At 42.3% G+C, this 18,752-nt stretch overlaps 2 protein-coding genes and 2 long non-coding RNA genes across 6 annotated transcripts in view; 2 read left to right on the top strand and 2 right to left on the bottom strand.

Annotated features, from left to right (window-relative positions):
• Positions 1 to 6,688, top strand: part of SLC35D2 (solute carrier family 35 member D2) — a 36,590-nt gene extending 29,902 nt beyond the window's left edge. Inside the window, exons 10-12 of the mRNA XM_083403524.1 lie at positions 1,756 to 1,834; positions 4,020 to 4,102; positions 4,202 to 6,688. Of these exons, the coding sequence (XP_083259650.1) occupies positions 1,756 to 1,834; positions 4,020 to 4,102; positions 4,202 to 4,304 (265 nt within the window). The 3' untranslated portion in view covers positions 4,305 to 6,688. The remainder of the gene's footprint in view (positions 1 to 1,755; positions 1,835 to 4,019; positions 4,103 to 4,201) is intronic.
• Positions 6,689 to 6,780: 92 nt separating this feature from the next.
• LOC310659762 lies at positions 6,781 to 13,225 on the bottom strand. The gene is made up of 3 exons (XR_014502976.1): positions 12,966 to 13,225; positions 10,276 to 10,473; positions 6,781 to 6,920 (listed from the first exon to the last, which is right to left on the bottom strand). It is a non-coding gene; the product is annotated as an uncharacterized lncRNA (long non-coding RNA).
• HSD17B3 (hydroxysteroid 17-beta dehydrogenase 3) overlaps positions 10,039 to 18,752 on the top strand; it is a 28,071-nt gene continuing 19,357 nt past the window's right edge. The window contains exons 1-2 of one of the 3 annotated variants that reach the window (XM_083403526.1): positions 10,039 to 10,172; positions 14,713 to 14,938. In XM_083403526.1, the coding sequence (XP_083259652.1) occupies positions 14,785 to 14,938 (154 nt within the window). In that variant the 5' untranslated portion in view covers positions 10,039 to 10,172; positions 14,713 to 14,784. Of the gene's footprint in view, positions 10,173 to 10,395; positions 10,528 to 13,710; positions 14,394 to 14,712; positions 14,939 to 18,752 lie in introns of those variants that run through there. The other 2 variants (XM_083403528.1, XM_083403527.1) reach the window with 2 other exon arrangements.
• LOC310659798 lies at positions 14,331 to 17,542 on the bottom strand. The gene is made up of 2 exons (XR_014503016.1): positions 15,473 to 17,542; positions 14,331 to 15,363 (listed from the first exon to the last, which is right to left on the bottom strand). It is a non-coding gene; the product is annotated as an uncharacterized lncRNA (long non-coding RNA).

Raw genomic sequence — 18,752 nt, 5'->3', positions numbered from 1 at the left:
TCTCTGACTGAGCAAGCGTCAGGCTTCTGGGAATTCTATCCCTCCCCCAGTGGAGGGGATAGAATGAAGAGTTCTGACTAATGAGCTTATTCAATCATCACAACGAGACAAAAGAATGCAGTCTGTCTCCCATTAATGGCATTGCTCCAACTGAGCTCCTTCCCCGTCCTTTCCTAGCAACAGCACTTTCCCTTAGGGTGGCCGACAAGGGCTAATTGTCTCTTGAGTCCTTTGCTCTTGTACTCTCAATGGGTGCCGGGTTGTGGGAGAAGAGGGGTCAGAAATACTCTCCAGTTATAACGTGTCAGCAAGCTGCTCTGAATCTGTCTCCCCTTCCTCTTCTCCCAACACCTCCCAACTCTTCTGTTCGCATGTCTCTGAGCTGTGACCTTCCTCGAACCGCCGCTCTAATTCAATACAGTCGTACCTTGGTTCTCGAACGGAATCCGTTCCGGAAGCCCGTTCGACTTCCGAAAAAGTTTGAAAACCAAGGCGTGACTTCCGATTGGCTGCAGGAGCTTCTTGCACTCAATCGGAAGCCGCGTCGGACATTCGGTTTCCAGAAAACCTTTGCAAACTGGAACACTCACTTCCGGGTTTGAGTCGTTCAGGAGCCAAAACGTTCGAATCGCAAGGTGTTCCAGAACCAAAGTGTGACTGTACTGCCTTCCAATTCTCTGGAAGCTTCCGGAGAAGGGGAGTGGGCATCTCCACCATTCCTCCTCAATCTCGTCCCCTTCAGTCCAGTCCCTGACAGCAAGTCGTGTGGCAGTTTTGGATAGCCCACATCAGGGTGGATTTGTTTTAAATCAAATTGATTTAAATCACAATTTAGATCACAATTTAAATCACTAGTCACTAAGGCTTGATATACATCATTTTTTTTACAGAAAGACTCATTCTTGCTGGTATAATCTTAATATTTACAACCAGATGAGGGTTTCATTTTTGGCATAACAAATTTTCAGAGTATGTAGTTTTTACAGTTATACCAAAAATTACTGATTTGGTTATACTATTAGAAATATGTAGACAGATAATTATGAAATTACTGTGAGGTTTAGTAAATTAACTGTTTATATCTGTACAACTTTTCTGCTGTACTTTATTGGAAGGAGGAAAATAAGAACAATTCAAACAATTTATTTAACTAAAACGAAAACATTATAGCATTATGTATCCATGTTTGTTAACTGATGTAGTTAAACAGTTTTTTAAAAAAGAAAACTTAGACTGAGTTTTGGCGCACATGATAAGCTTAAAACAAACCCTTATTTCCTGATGAATAGCCTTTGGACCATAATGTAACTTAAATAGAAAACTATCTTTAGTAAGATTTTTCCTCCAAAAGCATTTTATTTTGAAAATCATATATATATATATATATATATATATATATCGGATTTTAATTTTTAAAAAATTGGATTTAAATAAAAGAAGTCAGATTTTTAAAAATTATTATTTTTTAAATCATTTATTTTTATCCACTCTGGCCCACATGGAACGATGTGAAAATTGTATAGTCAAACATGGGTGGTGAAGTTCACACAAGCACAGGTTTTTATTTAATCATCTTATACATAAGTCTCCCAGCTCAACTTCTTTTAGATCACGCTGGAGGAGTTAAAAATATATATAGCCCTGTTTAAGAGGAGCAGTGAAATGATGGTATCATAAGTTTGCAATCCTGTGCATGCTTGCTTCTGGGAAAAGGTGCATAGGATCAAGATCCTTTTTTTTTTTTTTTTACTTTAGGTTCCTTCTGATGTATTCTACAGTCCTCTGCAGCCATTATAATTCTGCCCTCACAACCACAGTGGTTGGTGCTATAAAGGTAAGCGAAACCAACAGGACCTGTTGATGAATGACAGCATCAGAACTAGCTATGGAATCCATTCAGATTTCATTTTCATCTTCCGATAGGGAAACTTAATTTGTCCGAAGGACGGTGCATTTGCTAAAGAGAAATGGATTCGACGAGATACGCCACAGAGGATTCTTTTTGTGGGCGGGTGAATTTTATTTCGGTTAGCTCGTAAAATGGCAGAGACAAATCGTTCCTGAGCCTATATTATCATGATAGGCAAACAGGCATCTTGGACCAAACACCTAAGAGGTCCTGTTTCTATACAATAGGAGACAGTACAAGATGTATGAAGGCTGGGTCTGGTCTGAGTAATCTTATACTTGGAATAAATTGGAAGGGGGGTGGAATTAATGCTTAGGATTTCTCCAGACATGATTTCTTAAGGGGAAACCATATTAGGACTCTTAATATGTCTGTGCTTATCTGTACTATGCTCTATTGACATTGTACTGCGGCAGTTCATACCATTTTTGCTTTCTTCGTCTCTCTTCTATTTTTGGTATTGTTATTTTTGAAAATCAAAATTTAGAAATATGATAAAGGTTTATTTATTTTGGGGAAGAAAAGCAGACCCTGAGAGGTGAACAAAGACGTCTTCATTAATTGCCCTTAAAAAAAAAAACCTTTATCATGAGAACTGGGGGCTTATAAATACTGTGGACATTCCAAGGATTCTGAAGATGTGGACAGGGCCATCATGAAGGCCAAATAATTCTTATCTGCAGTTCATAGCCTGATGAGATGTTACTCACTGAAGAAATATCTCTTGTTTCCCCAGGAGAGCAACACAATGTTTCAAATGAAGGGCAATTGCTGTGTGCATTAAAAAACAGAACAGCACGGGGGAATCTTTTTCTTCTGCTGCCATGGATCCCACATATTATTATTTTGAAGTTTTATTGAGACATACAGTAGCACCTCAGGTTAAGTACTTAATTCGTTCCGGAGGTCTGTTCTTAACTGTTCTTAAGCTGAAGCACCACTTTAGCTAATGGGGCATCCTGCTGCTGCCGTGCCGCCGGAGCACAATTTCTGTTCTCATCCTGAAGCAAAGTTCTTAACCTGAAGCACTATTCCTGGGTTAGCGGCGTCTGTAACCTGAAGCATATGTAACCTGAGGTACCACTGTAGTGGCCATTACTGACAACCCAAAAGTACATGTTAGTTTCAATTCATCAACATTAGATCAGAATATTTTCTTAACTGCTTGTAATTCTTGAGAACAAGTATGCCTTACAGCACAGTGATACTAGGAGAATATAATAATTATAATAATAATAATTTATTTATACCCGCCCATCTGGCTGGGTTTCCCCAGCCACTCTGGGCGGCTTCCAACTGAATATGAAAAACAATACAACGTCAGACATTAAAAACTTCCCTAAAACAGTTGTCTTTTAAAAGTAAAATAGTTGTTTATTGCCTTGACATCCGGTGGGAGGGCGTTCCACAGGGCAGGTGCCACTACCGAGAAGGCCCTGTGCCTGGTTTCCTGTAACCTCACTTCTCACACCAAGGGAACCACCAGAAGGCCCTCGGTGCTGGACCTCAGTGTCCAGGCTGAACAATGGGGGTGGAGATGCTCCTTCAGGTATACTGGACCAAGGCTGTTTAGGGCTTTAAAGGTCAGCACCAACAGTTTGAATTGTGCTTGGAAATGTAATGGGAGCCAATGAAGATCTTTCAGGACTGGTGTTATATGGTCTTGGCGGCCACTCCCAGTCACCAGTCTAGCTGCCGCGTTCTGGATTAATTGCAGGTTCCAAGTCACCTTCAAAGGTAGCCCCATGTAGAGCGCATTGCAGTAGTCCAAGCGGGAGATAACTAGAGCAAGCACCACTCTGTGAGACAGTCTGCGGGCAGGTAGGGTCTCAGCTTGCATACCAGATGGAGCTGGTAAACAGCTGCCCTGGACTCAGAATTAATGTGCGCCTCCCTGGTCCTTCAGGGGCACAGTTACCCAATTCAGGATCGGGGAGTCCTCCACACTAGCCAGCCCCCTGTCCCCCAAGAACAGTACTTCTGTCTTGTCAGGATTCAACCTCAATCCGTTAGCTGCCATCCATCCTCCAGCTGCCTTCAGACACTCACACAGGACCTTCACCGCCTTCATTGGTTAATAAGTTAAAGCACGCCTCTTTATTTTTTTCAGAATGTGTCCATCGCTTACATTGGAATGCTAATTGGTGGAGACTATATCTTTTCCGTGCTGAACTTCATAGGGCTCAATATCTGGTGAGTGGTGGTTTTGAATTGCATGTCCAGTTCACATGGCGGACAGGAGACATGACTTTCTGACCGTGTGTGTGTGTGTTCTCTGCTTTCCCCCTTCAGCATGGCAGGAGGACTGAGATACTCGTTTCTAACCATACGGGGAAAGGACAGTCCTAAGGTCTCCACAGATGAAGAAAAAGCATTGCCAGATGCCAAGAGCTAGCAGAAACAAAAGGCAAGAGAATCTGGGAGGATGTAGGCTCCTATGGAAGTTCAACGCAGAAGCGGCTGAGGAGTGGACGTTCTACCTCATTTCGCATTGTGGTTCAGGGCATCCTTGTGAGACAAGGCATGATCTTGGAAAACAGCCAGCCGCAGGCATGTTTGATCGTTATTTATGTAGTAAGACTATTTACAATAGATGGATGGGTAGCAGGGTTTGGGAATTTGCTCCTTCCACTGGAAATCTTTGCACTGGGTCAAATCCAGGGTTCCTTCCTCCATGTCAAGGATGTTGAATCGCCTTTTCTCCCAGACTGCCTGTAGCTGTGGGTAGACTCCTTGCTTAAATTTTTGAAAAGGATTGAGCAGAAGATACAGACTGCAAAATATTGTTGTGCTAACAGCCACACATGTGTGGACTTCGGTTAGGAACTCAACGGCACACATCTGCCATGCCCACATCTAGCTGCCTCAGTTCAGAGCTTTAGAGATCTGGGCTGCATTGTACTGATTGGAGGATAGACTTAGACATGGGTAGGCAAACGAAGGCCGGGGGCAAGATCCGGCCTAATCGCCTTCTAAATCCAGCCCGCGTACGGTCTGGGAATCAGTGTGTTTTTACACGAGTAGAATGTGTCCTTTTATTTAAAATGCATCTCTGGGTTATTTGTGGGGCATAGGAATTTGTTCATTATTTTTTTCAAAATTTAGTCTGGCCCCCCACAAGGTCTGAGGGACAGTGGACCGGCCCCCTGTTGAAAAAGTTTGCTGACCCCTGCTCTAGGATGCTGGAGATGAAAGGGCAATAAATATGTCATTTGCAAAGGCAACTCCAGTGCTATCCAGAAACCAGCCATTCGATTGCAGAGATTAATGTGATCTTGTCAATGTGCCCCACCAGTTTTGTGGAAGCATCGGTCTCCAGTGTGATCTGCAACCTCCAGATACATTGGGCGGTCTGGGGATTGATTGCACTGAATGATCTCACTGGATGCCAAATATGCCATGATGGGCATGGGCACATCCGATACCAAATACGTTCTGTGCCTTAAGAATGAACAGCAGGTGGGTGTTCACTGGCATGGACCCTAACTTCTCTGAATGGAGTTTTGCTCATGGAATTGGGTTTTCCCTCTCTGGCAGCCCACGAAGGTCAAGGAACCCTCTAGAATGGCACAACACAAGCTTTGGGTCCAAGCCAGTGTGTTTTTATTAAGGGCTTTCCTTCTTACTCTGCTGGTTCTGTTTGTTTAATTCTCCCAGTGGGACAGTTGTCTTCAGCCAGATCCAAACCTGCCTCCGTCATCTCTTGCTATGCTGCCATGGTCGGGCTGTTCCAGCTTAATTGGGCTAACTGGCTTAATTGGGAGAAAGCCAATGGAGGTTGAAGTATTAGGCAAGCTACAGTGCAGGGCAAAGCTCCTTAAAATTCCTTTCTCAGACACTTTTAACCTTTAGAACAGCAACATTTTAGATGGGAGACAGAGGTACAGAACGTTCATAGCTAGTGGCATAAAATAATAACACAGGTACAGAGGTTGGCTGCTTGCCGTTTGCAGAACCTGAATTGGCTGCTTAATACCTCAGTTCAAGTCACTTGGCTTTTGCTTAAATCTCCCTGGCAGGAGCTGGGATCCTCAGGCCAAGTGGAATCAAATGTGGCCCCTCCAGGTCTCTGTCTGACCCTCAGGATTCTGACCAGAACACCGCCAGCAAATGACACAAGTAGGGAGGAGATTCTAATATTCCTTTACCATTTGGAGAAATTTTGGAGAAATGTTCTTACTATTTCATTCAACTGCCTTTCCCCACCCATGAAAACCCTAAATTGGGAGCTTTGAATAGATTGCAGTTTAAGGAAGCAAGAGGGACTAGAATGGCTTTCATTAATATATCTGAGACAATCAGGTTTTGGGTATCTTTTGCTAGCCAGTCTGCACGGTGCAAATGCATTGAAAGGAGATGCTGTAAGTACTTCTGATGAAGTACATGAATATTGTGGCACATATGTTCTAGAGCAGGCATGGGTAAACTCGGCCCTCTAGATGTTTTGGGACTACAGCTCCCATCATCCCTAGCTAACAGGACCAGTGGTCAGGGATGATGGGAGTTGTACTCCCCAAACATCTGGAGGGCCGAGTTTGCGTATGCCTGTTCTAGAGAAATGGAAATATCCAGAAATTCAGGGAGAGGAACACGGCGGATTGAATGTATTTTGTCGGCAGGTTGCCAAAGGAGATAATTATGTGGTGATTGATGATAGTCAGACATAAATCTTGAACTGGAAATATCCCTAAATAGGATACCGTCTTGTAAGTCATGAAAATAGTATCTGTTCTGTTTATAACTTGCTCATATCTGTAATTAAACCGTCAATTCCCTCTATGGCTTTTCAATAATAATAATAATAATAATGAAAAGGAATAATATTTACGTTATTCTATATATGAATATGAAAAGAAAAATCTAAGAATTACTTTTTAAAATTCAATTTACTGTATCAATTATATATCATTCATGTAACCAATTCCACATTTCACACATGCTACAATACATAAAATGGGATCTGCAGCTTTGTGGCAGAGTATGTAGTCTGTATGAAGGATGTTTCACTCAGCTAAAAAAGAAGAAAAAATGAATGTAAGAGGGCTGGGAGACCCTGAAGAAACTGCTGCCAGTCAAAATAGTCAATACTGAACTATCATAGAATCTTTATAAACTAGGCACCCATGACAGCTGGCCATCCAACCTCTGCTTAAAAACCTTCATGGAAGGAGAGTCCACCACCTCTCAATGAAGTTTGTTCCACTGTCAAACAGCTCTTCCTGCCAGAAAGTTCTTCCTGATATTTAGTTGGAATCTCCTTCCTTGTAACTTGAAGGCATTGGTTTGGGTCCTAGCCTCTGGAACAAAAGAAAGCAAGCTTGCCCCATCTTCCACGTGAGAGCCCTTTAAATACTACCATATCTCCTCTCCATCTCCTCTTTTCCAGGCTAAACATGCCCAACTCTCTCAACTGTTTCTTGCATCAAGAATAGGAAACAAACACCCAGACCACGTTTCTTCCGTGGTTCAGAAAAATCCACTTGGGCAAAGCTACAGCTTCACTTTGACCCAGCTCGTGCTTTAGATTTTTCTATCCAGGCCAGGTTCTAAAACAGGCATAGGCAAACTCAGTCCTCCAGATGTTTTGGGACTACAACTCCCATCATCCCTAGCTAGCAGGACCAGTGGTCAGGGATGATGGGAATTGTAGTCTCAAAACATCTGGAGGGCTGAGTTTGCCTATGCCTGTTCTAAACCATCAGTGTGGAGACCTGTTTGTTTTCTCCCAGCCTCATTATGTGATCCTTAAAGTTAGGGCTGAGGCGCCTGTGGCATTCTGTATATATTACTTTCCAATTCCCGTCATGGATTGGTTTGTTCTTCTTGCAGTCTATGGGACTCTCAAGAGTCTCCTCCAGCACCATAATTCAAAAGCATCAATTCTTCGGCGATCAGCCTTCTTTATGGTCCAGCTCTCACTTCCATACATCACTACTGGGAAAACCATAGCTTTAACTATACGGACCTTTGTTGGCAAGGTGATGTCTCTACTTTTTAAGATGCTGTCTAGGTTTGTCCTTAAAATTTATAGACCACTCTTATAAGAACGAAGTTGCCTATATTTTACCACATTGTACTACGACCTTTTATATGTCTCAAAATAAAAAAATGGGAATTCTTTCATCTTGTACTTAATTAAAAATAAATAAAATCCTTTTTGCAATGAATTCGCTGTCTTTTTGTCTCCCCTTTCCAATTGCCTTGTCTGCCCTTTCCTAGAAGTTAGCAAATTTCATCATGTAAGCACCTTCCCAAACTTTAGCTCCTGAGGCACCTAGAGATAATGATATGGGAGTTTTCTGTCTCTGACAGATAACTGTTTTGGCTGCTATTAATAGCTGAAAGTCATTTCCCAATCCTCTTCTGCTTTAATATCCTTACTCTGTCCAATTATAATTACCGTATTTTTTGCACTATAAGACTCACTTTTTCCCTCCTAAAAAGTAAGGGGAAATGTGTGTGTGTCTTATGGAGCGAATGCAGGCTGCGCAGCTATCCCAGAAGCCAGAACAGCAAGAGGGATTGCTGCTTTCACTGCGCAGCGATCCCTCTTGCTGTTCTGGCTTCTGAGATTCAGAATTTTTTTCTTTCTTGTTTTCCTCCTCCAAAAACTAGGTGCGTCTTGTCATCTGGTGCATCTTATAGAGCGAAAAATATGGTACAACAGGATCTTTTGGAAAATGATAGCCCAGGATGCTTGTTATTTCGGTCGGCACAAATTCCCAAAATCTGATTGCTCAGTATGCCCACATGACGTGAAACATGTTTACATCAGAAGTTCCACATCTCCATCATGGGTCACTGGCCCTCAAAAATATTTTACTCAACCTGGCAGGAGTCAGGTACCATCCTATCAAATCCGTACAGAACGTTCCTTTAAGAGTTTCCAAATCAAATACCGTATCTCTGTCAGTATTTGAATAGTCAAATCTGCTTGCCATCTTGCTTTATAGCAATTCTGTTAATATTTTGTATATCTGACCTAAAATTCCATGTGACCAATCAACTGCTGAGATGAATAATTCAAAATTCATACAATTTCTAAAGAGCTATGGCATCTTTATTTATTGGGGAATCTATATCTCACCAAAAATGGTCACAGGGTGGTTTACAAATCTAGGGTAATATAAAAACATCGTACTGTATACAATAAACAGAAACATTAAAATAATTTTCCTAAATTCCATAAGTAACAACATCATTAAAATTACTTAACCCACCAGCTTCTAAAAGCCTGGCATCTAAAAAGAAGAAGAATATATTAAATGCAGGATTATAATGTAAAAAGGAAAGTTGAATTCACTTAAGGCAGATACCACCAACCTTTCTGGGCTTGTGGACACATTTTTTTTATTTTTTTTAAAAAAAGCCTTTTAGGGCTTTAAAGGTCAGCACCAACATATAGGACTCTTCATACCTCCAATCTAAAGTGGTACCCAGACACAGTTTCATCACCTGAGCCCAACATTCACAGGTCAAAGGTCTTTTATACTACCCTTTCTCCCTGTGGATGGGAGGGTTTATTTTCTGAAAGTATTAGCAACATGTGGTATTTCAAATGCAGTCTATGGCTGTGAACATATCTCTCAAGCACATTTAAAGTAACCCCCCCCCCCGAAGAATCCTGGGAACTGTAGTTTACCCCCCCCCATGGAATTACCATTCCAGGAACCCCTAACAGACTACATTTCCCAGAATTCTTGGGGTGTTGCTGAGCATGAGCTTGAAACAGTTCTTGTGGATAAAGCCTACTACTAGAATCTAGTTAGGCAGGCCAAAGACCCAGATGCATTTTGCACCCTTTAAAAGACCTCTCCCTTCGTTTCAAATTAGGGGCAGTTTTGTTTGAGAAGGGCACTTTCAAATTCTTTTTTTTTTTTTTAATAATATTTTTTATTAAGGTTTTTGCATAAAAGGAAAAGACAAAAGAAAAATACAAAAACACAAAAACAACAATACAGAAAAAAAACAAATAAATTCCTCTCGTTTCCACGTTCCTGATAGATGCATAAAAATGCAGCACCCTTTGAACCTTAGCCTATAAAAGTTAAACTTCAATGTGATTAAATGTTCCCCTCCTCTTACATGATAGGCTGCTGCTTATCAGATATGGGTGTGACAGGTTTCCCTGGCACCTTTTGCCTCCAACTGAAGAGAGGAAGGGTGAGGGAATGTGACGGGTGAGAGTTTGTTCACAGGTAGCTTCCTCTGAGCTGCTAGCAAGTGCACTGTGTACTGTGGCCCATTGCTGAGTAAGTGGCATGTAAGTCAAGCTACATTTCGTCTTGTTATTAATTTGGCAGGCCAGTCAGACTCCCCCTAATGTCTTCTGCATTCGGGGAGGGTCAGAATTTGAGCAAACTCACAGATTCCTGGATTTCGCTGAGAGCAACGCCAGCTAACCTCCTCATGAGGCCATCCTGGTGACGGTGGGTCGAAACGATGGCGCTGATAGCCAGCCCCTCGATGGAAGTCCTCAACCAGGTCAAACGTTCTGGCAGACACAGAGGGAGAAGCTGCCAGGGTAACAGAGGCCACAATGTCACCACGGGAAGAGAGGGTGCCTTTTTACAACACAGGAAGAAGCAGGAAGTGGGCAGAACTCTCCATAAACTCAGGTGTATATCATAGAATCACAGGTCCTATATGTGTGAATGAACCACATCTGCAGACTCCATTGTGCCTTGATTTCCCAGTGGAAGCACAACCCTGGGTGAGTGAAAAATTGGTGCTGGATTTTACTGAGCAGATCAAGTAGCATTGGGGGGTAAATTCGATTCAGTTCACATTTAAAGCCAAACCAACCAAATCCATAGCTGTCAACTTTTCCCTTTTCTTGCGAGGAATCCTATTCAGAACAAGGGAATTTCCCTTTAGAAAAGGGAAACGTTGACAGCTATGCAAATCTGCATTTTTGCGGAAGCAATATGAGAACCCAAACACAGCTGTCCTTTGAAATGTGATCCTCTCTGAATTTTGCAATACGGTTCTCCAGCCATAATAGGGTAAAGTACAGTGGTACCTCAGGTTAAGTACTTAATTCATTCTGGAGGTCCGTTCTTAACCTGAAACTGTTCTTAACCAGAAGCACCACTTTAGCTAATGGGGCCTTCTGCTGCCGCTGTGCAATTTCTGTTCTCATCCTGAAGCAAAGTTCTTAACCTGAAGCACTATTTCTGGGTTAGCGGAGTCTGTAACCTGAAGTGTATGTAACCTGAAGCGTATGTAACCCGAGGTACCACTGTATACATAAGAATGCATATGTTGACAATAATAAGATATCATTTGTCTGCCTCAGCAGAAGAAATTAGGTACCCCCTAATTCCAACTGTTCATTATAAGAATAACTGTTTAAAAGCTGGTACAGTGGTACCTCAGGCTAAGTACTTAATTCGTTCCATTCTTAACCTGAAACTGTTCTTAACCTGAAGCACCACTTTAGCTAATGGGGCCTCCTGCTGCTGCCGCGCCGCTGGAGCCCGATTTCTGTTCTTATCCTGAAGCAAAGTTCTTAACCCGAAGCACTATTTCTGGATTAGCGGAGTGTGTAATCTGAAGCGTATGTAACCTGAAGCGTATGTAACCCGAGGTACCACTGCACCTGAGTTTGATCCCTGCCCTGGCCTCTCCCCTCCTTGTCCCCTTTCCCTTGTGTTTTTATGAGTCTTCAGGCAGGTTCAGGATTTGGACTAAATTACCCTTGTGGTCCAACTCTGTTCTATGATCCTAAGTCTACCATGAGCAGTCTCATTTTTAATCAACACCTTTCCAGACTCCCACCTGAGATAACAGCCTCACTGAACCTCTTGAGCACCCAAAGAAAAGGATGGAATTCGGTTGTGGCTGCAATGCAGTGAGAGGAAGCTTGACTCTTAACCCTGTGCCAGTCTCATCAAAAGTGACTTACCCCCCCAAATCTATTTACCCTGACCTAGTAAGAGGGGGAAATGGAGCTTTGCACTTGAGATTCCCCAGAATCCGAGACCAGGGAGAAGAGTCAGTGGAAGAAGATTGGAAGAAATTTAAAGACTATCTACAAAAACATTGTAAAATTAATGAATGCTAGAATGATGCTGGATTGAAGCTAAGTGGGATTTTTTTAGTAGAAATGTTAAGGAATATGTAGAAATGGATTGTTAACAGGTGATAACTCAAAGTTATAATATATTAAGATAAAAGATAAGAGGGAAAGGATTTGCTGAATTAACCAATTGAACTGGAATGCAAGAAAGGGAGGTGTGGGGAGGTCAGGGAAACAAGTAAATGAAATATAAGACATGGAAAGATGGATTTGTTTTTAATTGTTCCTATTTTGTATTTTCTTTTTCTTTTTCTTCTTTTTTCTAATTTTTGTAATATATTGAAAACTTTAATAAATATCTTATAAAAAAAGAGAGAGAGAGAGATTCCCCAGGTGGAACGCTCGATTTGGGAGCTTGGGCTGCAACTGACAATGCCTAGCACTGTTGATCAGGGTATGGGAGTAGGTCGTAGAGCAGAGCTTTCTAAACTTTTCATGTTGGCGACACCCTTTGCAGACATGCATCATTTCGCAACACAATAATTCAGTTTTACTGACAAACCAGAGGTTAAACTAACCCCTTTCCAACCCCGGGGAGCATTCATGCAACACACCTACACCCTGCGGCCAACACACTTGTGTGTCACAACACACAGTTTGGAAAGCTCTAGCATAGAGTGTTAGATTCAGTTGCCGTTTCCCACACACACCCTCAAGCAGGTGATTGGTGGTAGTAAGCACTAAAAACATGCATGATTCAGCCCACATTATGCACATGCTTTCAAGGTACCTTGAGATAAAGCAGCAGAAGAAGAAGAGTTTGGATTTGATATCCCGCCTTTCACTCCCTTTAAGAAGTCTCAAAGAGGCTAACATTCTCCTTTCCCTTCCTCCCCCACAACAAACACTCTGTGAGGTGAGTGGGGCTGAGAGACTTCAGAGAAGTGTGACTGGCGCAAGGTCACCCAGCAGCTGCAGGTGGAGGAGCAGAGACGCAAAACCGGTTCCCCAGATTAGGAGTCTACCGCTCTTAACCACTACACCACACTGGTTTTTCCAGCAGTCAGCAATGGTCAAAGAAAGTGCCTTGTGCCTCCAGCCACTCTTTGATGCTATAGCTTTTCTTTCTCAAGGAACTGGTTGCTGTTCTGCTGTTTCTAATGCCGGCAGGAGGTCCATATGGGAGCCTCAGGGGGTTGCATAATAACTGGCTTGTGATGGTCATTCTGGATCCTGGATGGTCTCAGCCACCAGGGTTAATGGTGAATCCTTGTGCCTTCATGTAATGAGTCCTTTGTCCTAAAGGCAAAGGCAAAGCTAAAGCTAAAGTACCAGTCAAAGGCAACTGTGAGCTGCGGCACTCATCTTGCTTTCAGACCAAGGGAACCAGTGTTTGTCCACAGACAGCTTTCCGGGTCATGTGGCCAGCATGACTAAACCACTTCTGGTGCAGTGGGACACCATAATGGAAGCTAGAGTGCACGGAAGCACCGTTTACCTTCCCGCCGGAGTGGTACCCATTTATCTACTTGCACTGACATGCTTTCAAACCACCGACCTTCCGATCAGTAAGCCCAAGAGACTCAGTGGTTTAGACCACAGCACCACCCGTACTTTTTTGCCTAAAGGCAAAACAGACCATCACACAGTTAAACGGCAGCAAAATGGCTGAGAATTAGCCCCACTGAAATCAGTGAGATTTACATTTGAGTATTTATTTTAAAATTTTATGCACTGCACTTTCCTATAAGGCTAAAAGCACCCTATTACAAAATAAAAATCAAAGACATCAGGGAGAGAGGGTTGGCAAAGAAACAGAGATTCAGAAAGCCTGCCTAATAAATATAGTTTTAAGAAGACATGTAAAAAGAGAAAGGTATGACTCTTGCTGAACTTCTATTAGCAAGGAGTACCACAAGACACAGCCTGCCATACTAGGGGTTCAGCCCCTCCACCAGGCAGTGAAGTGAAGTGAAGTGAAGTGAAGTGAAGTAAAGGCCAGCCAGACTTCAGGGGCATGTGAGACCACAAACAGTCCCCCATCAGAAGACTTCAGTGTCTGAGACAGAATGTAAGGAATGAGATGGTTCTTAAATAACCTTGGATGCAAATTATTTAAGTCGTTGTGAATTAACACAGGCCCCTGGCCTGATAGCAGATTCGTTGCCACTGTAGCTCTCTCAACAGGAGAATAACATATTGCCAAAGACCTGCTCCTGTGAGAAGTCTGGCTGCTACATTGTTTACTAGTTTCGGCTTCCAGACTGGATTCAAGGGCAGAGCCAACTAAGAGTGTACAAAATTGCGCTGTTCATTCAAGAGCTGGTTAAGTGGTCCTGTCACATGGACCAACCACAAAACTAGGAGAGCGCCACTGGCACCCAGAGAAAAAAGCCCAGATGCTGGAAATGAGATTTATTCCAGGTCTGGAATAACAGACGACTGCGATTTCGGTACCTGTATGTGAGTATCTTAACTAGGAGTAAGCATATTGTGTCCATAGGGGGTTTATGTTCCAGAACATCTTTTATCTCGGCGACAGACAGCAGAGAGCAAAAGGCAACATCATCCTGCAAACCAGCTGGCCTGACCCTGACCACAGTGTGCCCTGAGAAGGAACATCTCTCCATGCAAAGAAACAAAACATTTTAGCTCTCATGTTTTTGTTTGGGTAGTTTACATATCTGGGCCAAGAAAGTTATTCTATGATCTCTATGGGTAAAAAAAATATCACATGACTCACACGTTTATGATTAGACAGGCTTCTTCTTCCTTTTACCAGAGCGAAAAGTAGCAGTGCACCAGAAGAGAGACACTGGCAGTATCTTGTCTGAGCCCACAGCATCGGTTCATCATGGATGAATTCCTGCAGCGGTCCCTTGCTTGCCTCGGGGGTCTCACTTGTCTCGTTTTCCTGGTGAAATGCGTTCGGTTTTTGAAATATTTCTCTCCGCTTGTATGGAGTACTGTGCCTGAGTCTTTTTTTCGGTCCATGGGAGAATGGGCAGGTAAAGCAATTTTTCCTCATATTTTTATTTCTGGGGAAATGTGAACGGATGTGTTGGGATGGGAGCAGGGGAGAAACTCTGTGGATGCCAGCTTTGCAACACAAAAGGTCCCAGCTTGTGGCATCTCCAAACGGGGCTAGGAAAGACTCTTGTCTGCAATCCTGGAGAGCTGATGCTCGTCAGAGCGGGAAGTATTGAGCTAGAATCTAGATGGACCTAATCCAGTCCTCTAACCACGACACTAGCTCTCAATCTTCGAAGGTTCATGGGCAGTGCCAGATTTATGTACAGTGGTACCTCTGGTTACGAACTTAATTCGTTCCGGAGGTCCGTTCTTAACCTGAAACCGTTCTTAACTTGAGGTACCACTTTAGCTAATGGGGCCTCCCGCTGCTGCCGCGCTACTGGCATGTGAGTTCTGTTCTCTTTTTTTTAAAAAAAGATATTTATTAAAGTTTTCAATGTATTACAAAAATTAGAAGGAAAAAAAGAGTAAACAGAAGAAGAAAATACAAAATAAAAACAGTTAAAAACAAGTAAAGTTTTTACCCCGAGGTACTACATCTGGGTTAGCGGAGTCTGTAACCCGAAGTGTTTGCAACCCGAGGTGTTTGTAACCCGAGGTACCACTGTATAAGCTAAACAAGCTATAGCTTAGGGACCCAGTCTCTTGGGGACCCCCCCAAAAAGTTAAGGAAAAAAACCTGGATGTGCATTTCCAAAATATAAGATAAAAAACAAATAAAATGAAACCTACATACAGCAACAGTGTTTTGTGTTGTATAGGCCACCAATCATTTTAAGAATAACTTAATGATTCTTTCACTATTACTATACAGTCATACGTTGGGTTGAAGTAGCTCCGGGTTGAGCGCTTTCGGGTTGCGCTCCGCGGCGACCCAGAAGTAACGGAACGCGTTACTTCTGGGTTTTGTCACTCACACATGCGCAGACGCTCAAAATGACGTCACATGCATGCGCAGAAGAGGCGAATCGCGACCTACACACGTGCAGACGTGGATTGCGTTCGCTTCAGGATGTGAACAGGGCTCCGGAACGGATCCCGTTCGCATCCAGAGGTATCACTGTATTTCTTAATTGTATTTTAGTTCAATAATTACTTTGATAAAATACATATTTTGTTATGTGCAAAAGGCTTTTTAGATACCTATTAGGTCCATAAATTTCCATATAGCATATATTCAACACACACACAAAAGCCATATTATAATATTGACACATGCACCCTTGAAATGTTTTTTTAATGCAGTTATGTAATTGAGAAGCATTAATATGCAACTTCAATCTTTTTGAAATACAAAGAAATTCAGGCTGCAGTCCTACACAAATTTATCTGGAAGTAAGGTCCAGTAAACTCAGTGGAGCTTGTTTTGGAACAGACACATGCAGGACTGCAATGAGAATTCCTTTTGCCTATGGAAATGACTGGTTTGCCTAGGTTCTCTGGCCATTATCATTTTTTATGAGTGAATAGACAGATCTCCTGCTCAGTGATGTGACTACAAACTGATAATTTAAAATAAAAACAAACCCATGGGCCTGGATGCTAAGATAATGGATGCTTTGTAAACCTTTAAGCAGAGCAGCTCCAAAGAAATGGATGGACCTAACTTAGTCGTGTTCGTTAATTTCAATACATCTACTCTGAGTAAAAGTAGTTAAAAAACAATAATTTTCAGAGATTTTTCAAAGAAACAAAAAGTAAAGAGTCCCCAAAAGTAAAACACAAAATATAACAATATAACAAAAAGAAAAGAGGCCATGGACATGTTGCACAGCTTTTGTCAAGGGTGCCAACAAACACCAGATAAATAATTTTGTCCCCAGGGGTTTTGAAAAAATGAGAATCACACATTCCAAACGTCCAACAAAGCTCTCACATGCCATGGAATATTTTGCAGAAGAGCAATATTCCAGACATTTTTCAACCAAGAAGAAACACAGAGGTTAGACAAAGTTTTCCATTTTTGTACAGTTGAGAGACCTGCTGCTGCAAATAAGAGGAGTAGTATTTTTGTTTTTTTATTTTGCTTTTATGTCACGATTACCTTCCTCAAATAAAGAAAGGAGTACCAGTTGTGGGGTGAATTGAATAGGTTCCTTAATAATTTTAGAGATTTCTTCAAAAACTTCCAGGGGTGCCCAAACTTTTTTCAAAGAGGGCCAGATTTGATGAAGTGAACATGCGTGAGGGCCGACCAAAGTTGTTGAGCTTTTTTTTAGGATACTGCCATGGGGGCCATTAAATTGACCGGCGGGCCGGATTAGGCCCCCCAAAATGGACTTTGGACATGCCTACTAGTTTAGACTAAAGACTTTAACTAGTAGACATGCCCCCCCCCCCATAAATGGAAGTCAGTTTGAGAGGACCCACATCCCTGCTAGCAATCTGGAGCACTAGTCTGGAGGTAAAACATGAAAGAGACTGCCCTACCATGTGCGGTTTATTTTGAGAATGAGTCTCTCACCCTTGCAGAAATTAGTTTGATTGGTCTATTGGTCCACATTCTGTTCTCAATTCTTATCATAATTAAAGTCTGTTTCCCAATTTAGTTCCAAACTCACAAGTTTTCTAGTCATACTACTTACCATTTCAATAACAACAACAACAACAACAACAACAACAATAATAATTTTTATTTATACCCCGCCCTCCCCAGCCAGAGCCGGGCTCAGGGTGGCTAACATCAGTAAAATTACAGTAAAAACATAATGGGGGGGGGGGGACCAATTTAAAATACAGGTTAACATGCAATTTAAAATGCAGCCTCATTTTAAAAGTAGCCCATAGACCAAAACCATAAGGGGAGGGAAACATAAGGGTCAGACTGAGTCCAAACCAAAGGCCAGGCAGAACAGCTCTGTCTTGCAGGCCCTGCGAAAAGATGTCAAGTCCCACAGGGCCCTAGTCTCTTGTGACAGAGCGTTCCACCACGTCGGGGCCAGTGCTGAAAAGGCCCTGGCCCTAGTTGAGACCAATCTAACCACCTTGCGACTTGGGACCGCCAAATATATAGTGACCTCCAAAATATATAGTGCTGCCCTAAACCCTTTCCAGTAGAACCAATATCTAGAAGTATGTCTTCTGTTCATGTGAGGAGTTGAGTAGCTTGTACACATACATATGCAGAGCTTTTCTTCTGGAAAAAAAAGGGAGGAACTCACCAAAATGTTTGTTTGTTTGTTTGTTTGTTGTGGGCCCAGTCACAGTGCTGCCACACACACATACTCAAACAGTAATCTGGATTAGAAATGGCCACAACTTTATTGATTACAGATATAGGGGATTTTTGGCTCAGGCACTGAGTGTATGTACAGTGGTACCTCGGGTTACATATGCTTCAGGTTACAGACTCCGCTAACCCAGAAATATTACCTCGGGTTAAGAACTTTGCTTCAGGATGAGAACAGAAATGTGCTCTGGCAGCACCGTAGCAGCAGGAGGCCTCATTAGCTAAAGTGGTGCTTCGGGTTAAGTACAGTTTCAGGTTAAGAACAGACCTCCGGAACAAATTAAGTACTTAACCCGAGGTACCACTGTATAACCGTTACAGTCCCACCAGACCAAAAATAACAATTGTTTAATTTTCAAAAGGTAAGGGAACTCAGTTCCCCTGAGTTCCATATGGGACTCAGCTATACGGCTGCAAATAAGTGTGTTGTAAAGTGCATTATACAAATGTGACACTAGATGGTGATGGTGAGCTATGGCAAATTCAATATATTTTTCAAAACGTTTTTTTTTTTAAAGCATTTTCACAGCAGTTTTTATATGTGTAGATTCCACCCTGCT

This window comes from Podarcis tiliguerta (genome assembly GCF_965153285.1).
Source record: "Podarcis tiliguerta genome assembly, chromosome: 11".
Taxonomy (NCBI): domain Eukaryota; kingdom Metazoa; phylum Chordata; class Lepidosauria; order Squamata; family Lacertidae; genus Podarcis; species Podarcis tiliguerta.
This window is presented reverse-complemented; position numbering and strand designations above follow the sequence as displayed.